This window comes from Penaeus monodon, chromosome 33 (assembly GCF_015228065.2).
Source record: "Penaeus monodon isolate SGIC_2016 chromosome 33, NSTDA_Pmon_1, whole genome shotgun sequence".
Classification (NCBI taxonomy): domain Eukaryota; kingdom Metazoa; phylum Arthropoda; class Malacostraca; order Decapoda; family Penaeidae; genus Penaeus; species Penaeus monodon.
Genome location: NC_051418.1, coordinates 11,730,791 through 11,731,355, shown reverse-complemented (window position 1 = coordinate 11,731,355; position 565 = coordinate 11,730,791). Strand labels below are relative to the sequence as shown.

Here is a 565-nt window from a genome sequence, read left to right as displayed (position 1 = left end):
CGCCGGGCTAAATTATTTTCTTACCGCCTGCGTATGAAAACTATAGACACTTATAGTAGTTTATAATTATAACAGTTGCAGTGCCTAGAAATGTGCGTAATGCTCATCTGAGTTTGTTTGTTTTTTACTTCCCAACAGCTTCTATTTCTCTCCAATTGAGTCTGAAGTCACCAAACAGTGTAGAAGCCAGTTGGTCACATCCAGATGAAGCTTCACACAGACTCACGTACTCTTTAAGCTACACGGTGAGTTTCACCAATGTAAAAGAAATTAATTGAATAAGTCTCCTGTAGCTGCAAGAGTAGTCACTGCAAACTCGAAGTGCAAATCATTGCTGTTCTCACATCTAATAAAACACCTTTTGCAGATTAATTTCCTTGCCTGTCGTAACAACGCGGTCAACGGGGATCCATTACGTGTGGCTGCGTTAGGTCGACAGGTTTTGAGCGATGTTCCTCCTTATGTCGCCTTTGAAGTTTGTATTGAAGCCTTGGGTGAACTGAGGAGTGCCAAAAAGTGTGACACCATTGACACACCTGCGGCAGGTAAAGTTAACGGAAATGTT

The 565-nt window shown here is 41.9% G+C and overlaps 1 protein-coding gene across 1 annotated transcript in view; it reads left to right on the top strand.

Moving 5' to 3' along the window:
* The window catches only part of LOC119594246 (receptor-type tyrosine-protein phosphatase C-like), a gene marked incomplete at its 3' end in the record, with an annotated part of 35,196 nt that overhangs the window by 11,664 nt on the left and 22,967 nt on the right, over positions 1-565 (top strand). Inside the window, 2 exon segments of the mRNA XM_037943315.1 lie at positions 139-245; positions 368-545. Of these exon segments, the coding sequence (XP_037799243.1) occupies positions 139-245; positions 368-545 (285 nt within the window).